General features: G+C 27.6%; 1 protein-coding gene across 2 annotated transcripts in view; it reads left to right on the top strand.

Annotated features, from left to right (window-relative positions):
* Positions 1–2127: 2127 nt before the first annotated feature.
* The window catches only part of LOC106678721 (uncharacterized), an 8964-nt gene continuing 5034 nt past the window's right edge, over positions 2128–6057 (top strand). Inside the window, exon 1 of one of the 2 annotated variants that reach the window (XM_014417423.3) lies at positions 2128–2305. In XM_014417423.3, the coding sequence (XP_014272909.1) occupies positions 2192–2305 (114 nt within the window). In that variant the 5' untranslated portion in view covers positions 2128–2191. Of the gene's footprint in view, positions 2306–4801; positions 5275–6057 lie in introns of those variants that run through there. The other variant, XM_014417422.3, reaches the window with a different exon arrangement.

Here is a 6057-nt window from a genome sequence, read left to right as displayed (position 1 = left end):
GCGATGTCGTCGGCATATACAGTGAGGGATGCTTTACTGTAGTTATGCCCTACAATGTCCGCCGTATATATGGAAAAGAGAACCTGAGATCAGGCTGATCCTTGGGTAACACCGCACGTAAGTATAAGGTCCTGGAGAGTTAAAAAATTACTTAAAATGTCTCGATTTTTTTTTTTGATTTTTTTCTTCTTGCCTCCTTTATTACTGATTTCCTCAGTTTTTTTTACTTAAAAATATTTTCGGACTGATATGTTTCTTTGGTTTTTTAGTTGTTTTGAAAAGAGTTGACACATGTGAACCTGCTGAATCTAGTGATGAGCATTTGTAAACATAAACATTTTATTCTTATACCTAAGTTCAGACAATAGAATTATTTTTTTATATATATTCATGAAATTGAAAATAATTAAAGTTTCAGCGACCCTAGGTTTTTGTTGTATCATGTATTCTTATTCTTTTTTTAATTCCAAATTAAAACATTTTCATAATAAAGCATATAGAAATCTTAGGTCCTTATTTTTTTTTTAAATAATCCTTATTCTACCATCTTATTTACAGAAGTAAGAAGAAATTATTATATTTCAAAAGAGTAAGTTTACCATAAAAGTAAAATTAGTGATATAAGGGTTAAAATCAAGTGAGGGCTTGTGGAGGTCGTCTTGGGAAGTGTAGGGCTCGGCGAGCCCCCCCCTTGGAGTAGGCCGTAATGAATACTACCTTGGTGCTGCTAGGGTTAATATGGCTGAAACCTCTGAATGGCGCACATCCTCTATCCAATAATTAGGCAATGTATCACGTAACGCTGTGATACATCTGATTTTTTTTTTTAATTTTTTATAATTTAATTTCATAAATAAATGACATTAATGAAAGTTACGGCCCTCATAAACTATTAACAAATTTTTTTTGGGGGAAAAAAAGGATATTTGAAAAAAAAAAAACTATTTCTTTGCAGTGTTCAGAAGATCAAAATAAAGTCATCTTTAAGCCCTACTGACATCATTAAATATTGGTGTTATTTTTCAAATTGATGTTACATTTTGAAATTTGTTAGAGAAATTATTTGTTTTTTTTCTTTAATTTAACATAACTTAATCAGTATTTATGTTGTGTTTATTGAAAAAAAAAATTTAAATACAGTTCGATAGAAATCATCAAAAATTCGTCGGAAAGGATTTTGGAAAAAATTCGTATTTATTAACTTTTGGCAATATTTTTAGCACATTTCATAGCAAAACTATTCTTTGAAAGCACACTTTTTATGTGTCAGAAATAAGTTGCGCTTGCAAGTTGACATCACATTCTATCTATCACCAGAGATTGAATAATAATCATTTCTTGATCGACTTACTAGCCATTCCTAGATTATATTAGGTCTTTAATAATTCTTGAAGTAATAAGATTTTACTTTTTTTTAACACAAATAAAAGAATGAAAATTAAAGGTCACATTATCTAAAAAAATAAATAAATTTTAATAATTTGAAAAAAATAACTTTTAGAGAAAGTAAAACACTTTATTAAAAATGTTGTGATACTCAATTTCATTGGGCTGCCTCATACACAGCCTACTAAAAATTAGTAAAAAATAAGTTTAGAAACCTATATATGAATAGTCATTGTATATAAATTTGAATTATATGTAAGTGATACAAGATGTTTTTTATTTTTTTTTCCTAATATTTTTTTATCATCATTTATATTTCTTAATATATTTTCCATTTTTTTCAGTTCTACAATTTTCTCTCTTATCCGAACATGACTTTTTTCTTACTCAAACATGATAAAGAATTATAATCAACAGTATAATAAATAATAAACATTTTAAATATATCAAAAAAAAAAATGCATATATAAACCCAACATGTTAACAGGTTTTATTGTTTTTTTAATGGTTGATTGGGTTGTATTTGATTAAAATTCAAAATATCTCTCTATATACTAATTATATACTATATAAATTAATATCTAGGAAATATTTTTTCAGGAATTATAGCAATATGGTATAAAAACTAGATTAATCGCCATTGGGTTTGTAAAGAGGTCGTCGAAGTTATTTTAAAAACGAGCTGATCGAACATTATTTTTTCCTTATTTATTTAGGGAAAATAGTCATTTTATTCCATGAAAGCGGAGCCAAACATGATTCAGGTTCAAATTCGGCAAGCGGGAGCAAGTGTTGCTTCAGAGTGATGCTGCAACAGAAACCTGTTTGGAACAGAGTCGGGGCAACACCAGTCACTGTTCGAATGAGGGACTACGTCGAGCCCAGGAATCACCATTCCTATGTTACCATCGTTGGCCAGGTTGGTACCATTGTATACACCACTCTTTACCATAATTAATTCAATTTACAAACAATTAAAATAAATTATTTATTTCATTAGTTGAAAAATTAATATTTTAAAACTCGAGATGCAAAAATGTTTAAATTAAAGACAGCTCTGTAGATTAAATTACTAAGTGTCAAAATTAACTATAATACCAGTCCCTAGTATAATAAAAATATTTCCCTCTAAGATTATGTCAATGCAATTGTTTGTTGACGTTTCATTGCTTCTGCGCAGTAAAATATCAAGTCAATCGAAAATAAAAAAGTATATATATATATTTTTTTAAGGAGTTACATTATTATGTAAATTCAAACTTCAAAGGGTAGTCATTCCTTATAAACAATTGTTCTTAATTTATTTTCTTTATTAAACTTATATACGTTATAATAGGTTGAATTTATTAGAATTGCAACATTTCGGATTGTGGATAATAGTAGATAATACGTATGGAACAATTTTATATATTTTAAAATTGGACCGCTAAATATTATTTTTATGTGATTTTATTTATAATTTGGATTCGTTTTGGAAATATATGTAGAGATTGGTTTCGTAACTTTTTTTTAACGTAGAAAGGCAGTGCTTTCCCTTTTATATGATTTTTTTTCCGTTCTTGAATAACATCAACAAATGATATTAAAAATAACTTATATAATATAAAATGATTTCCTGTCAAAAAATTAAATAAATTAGTTAGCCTTAAACAAGCCGAATTAATATTTTAAATACTTAATAAATATCAATAAAATAAATATTCTCTATGATTAACTAAACTTACTCAATTTTAAATATTTAAAACTAATTATTACTGCTAGTTTTAATTAAATTAATACTATTAAATGTGCTGGGTTTCTAAAAATCGTATGTTTTTTTGTTTGTTTTTTTAAAGCAGATAAGTCATATCATCATCAATATTTTTACAGCATTATAAACAGTTTAAACATTTTAGTGATCGTAAAATTTTAATTTGTTTTGATAATACTAATTTTAACCGATAAACGGAAATAAAAATATCAATAATTCATAAATTTTTATGTCAAAACGTATTAAGATATTCCAATCTTCAATATCTAATCCAAGCTTATTTTAAAATATAATTACAATTTCCAGATTATTAATCAAATAAATTCAAAGGTCAAAAATGTGACACTAATAATTTATGAAAGTAAACCATTTTGACATTCTGAATTGGGCATGAGCTTTTTAAATTGTTCAGAATTTTTATTGATTTAAAAAAAAAAAATTATAAATAAAAGGCAGAAATCTATATCAAAGAGCCGTGTAGTCTTTTAAAAATGTTTCGACACCTGAAATCGTTTCGCAACTACACGGGAGAAATGACCCTTCTATGCAGCTATGTAACTTCTTTCCATGTCAATAGTGGGGGAGAAGGAATAAGCTTTATACTGAATACAAATAAGAATCGCTTTAAATAAGTTTTAAAAAAATCTTGTTATTTATAATAATAATATTTGTATTTTATATTCAATTAATAAAGTAATTTAGGCAAAATCTGATCCAACTTTATTAATAAAAATATATTTAATCTACTACATATTTCAATATATAACAATCTGTAATATATAAAATATTTATATATTAATAATATGTATTTTAGATTTATAGCTACATAAAATATATTTTAATAAACTTGTTCTTTGTGTGTTCTTTACAAAAATATATTTTATATTAGTAGAAATAAAAAATCTTCTTGTGGTTGTATATCTCAACTTTTATTTTTTTTTTCCCCTAACTTTTATTTGTTTCTCTCCAACATGATGATTTAAAACGAAACTTATAGAAATAAAGGGGTTCATCAATTGATGATAATAGTATTATTAAAACGAGGTATGTTTTAAAGGTTCTCCTTGACTATAGAAAAAAATAAAGGCCAGGAAAAAGCATCATAAGAGGTTTTTTAAAACTAAATTATTAGGTCTCAAACAAGAATTTAAATACGAAATATATGTATGAACTCATATATTTTATATTATTAAAATTGGAAAAAAAATGATGTTTCGCTTTTAATTGTCTAGAAAAGTAGTTTAAATTATTATTTGGAATTATAATTTTAAATTCTTTATTAACTACTTTTTAAACGAATTTCATTTATTCATGTTAACTTTAAGGAGGTTACAAAAGTATAACATGTTTTAATAACATAAAAATATTGGCTGTTTTACCCTATACAAACCAATAATTATTATATAATATGAAACCTTAAAGTGAACTAAAAATGTAAAATATTTTATAAATGTATAAAAGATTGCTAACCCCAGTATTGGATATAATCACATAAATAAACAGACTATGAAAAGGTGAAAGTTTTTTTATTTTTAGTCGGAAATAAAATCAAAACAAACAAAAAAACTGGTCTATATTTGTCTGTTACGTCTTGAAGCAAGAAGCGAATTATTAAGGCTGCACAAACACACTCTAGCGACGACAGCGGTGAACTCAACGCGAGAAGTGTCGCCATATTGCATTGCTGCTTACGTCTCCTGGACAGTTGTTGCTTCGCAATCTCGACAGAGCTACTTTCTACTCATCTGTTGTCATTCTGGTTTCATTCATCGTGGATGCCGCCCAGACGTTGCAGGATGGATTACAAGAAGGCTTGGACGCACAACGACGTTGCCGAATTGATATCGATGTATAAAAGCATGCACTGCCTGTGGGAGGTTAATTCGTCCGATTACAAAGACAGGAATAAGAGAAACCATTGCTTGGAGGTAATGGCTGTCAAATTCAACACCACTCCTTCCGAGATAACGAGGAAGATACACAACCTCAGGAGTCAATTTCACAGCGAGAGGCAGAAACTTTTACAGAGGAAATCTCTTTATGGAAGTCATCATAGATGTGTTTCCAAATGGCCCCACTTCGACTCTTTACGGTTTTTAAAGAAAAGCATGACCAAATGTTTACGTACGGAATATAAGGTAATGACAGTTTTTTACCCCTCGTTTGATATGTAGTTCCCACCTATTCATCCTAAGAAATATTCCTTTCTCGTATCGTTTTATTTATTATAGTAAAAACTTAAAAAATAGAATATGTAATGTAATATCTAGTTCGCCAGGCTGAGGAATGTTATATATATATTTTTTCTTTACGAACATCAAAACGGCTTTGAACAACAGATAAGGGGTTTTATTGCCTTTTTTTAAATGATTTACTGTTATACAAAAGTAATAAATTAAAAAAAAATTCTCTTCAGTTATTCTGCAAATATTACAAAATAAAAAAATAAGCGTTTGTAATTTATAGGGGATTAAACATTTCTATTATTTTTTTAAATACAATTTTTACTAATTTACGCAATCTCCCTGTGTATTATGATTTTTTTTTTTGGCCTAGATGCATTAAATTTAAAGATAAGCCAAGTACCAAATAACTTTCCCGCCAAAATGAGTCATCATTGTTAGATTCCGTTATATTGTTTACCAGTTAGAAATCCTTGAAAAACATCAACATGGCAAGTTGTTGCGTATTCATCTTTTTAGGATAATCTTGATGAGAGGAAGGTTTGTACCCATGAATGTTTACTTGTTCAGATCTGGAGAGTATGGTACATCCGGGTTACTCAGCCTTTGAAATTACCTGCTCCGCCTTTAAAATGCGTATTTCATTCATGCATTGTGCCCTTTTACCATGTTATATTTTAAAATATTACTGGAAGATTCTTAAATATTTTTAGATTTCAACAAATATATATATATATA

Source organism: Halyomorpha halys, unplaced genomic scaffold (assembly GCF_000696795.3).
Source record: "Halyomorpha halys isolate HHAL.00 unplaced genomic scaffold, Hhal_1.1 Scaffold157.1, whole genome shotgun sequence".
Taxonomy (NCBI): domain Eukaryota; kingdom Metazoa; phylum Arthropoda; class Insecta; order Hemiptera; family Pentatomidae; genus Halyomorpha; species Halyomorpha halys.
This window is presented reverse-complemented; position numbering and strand designations above follow the sequence as displayed.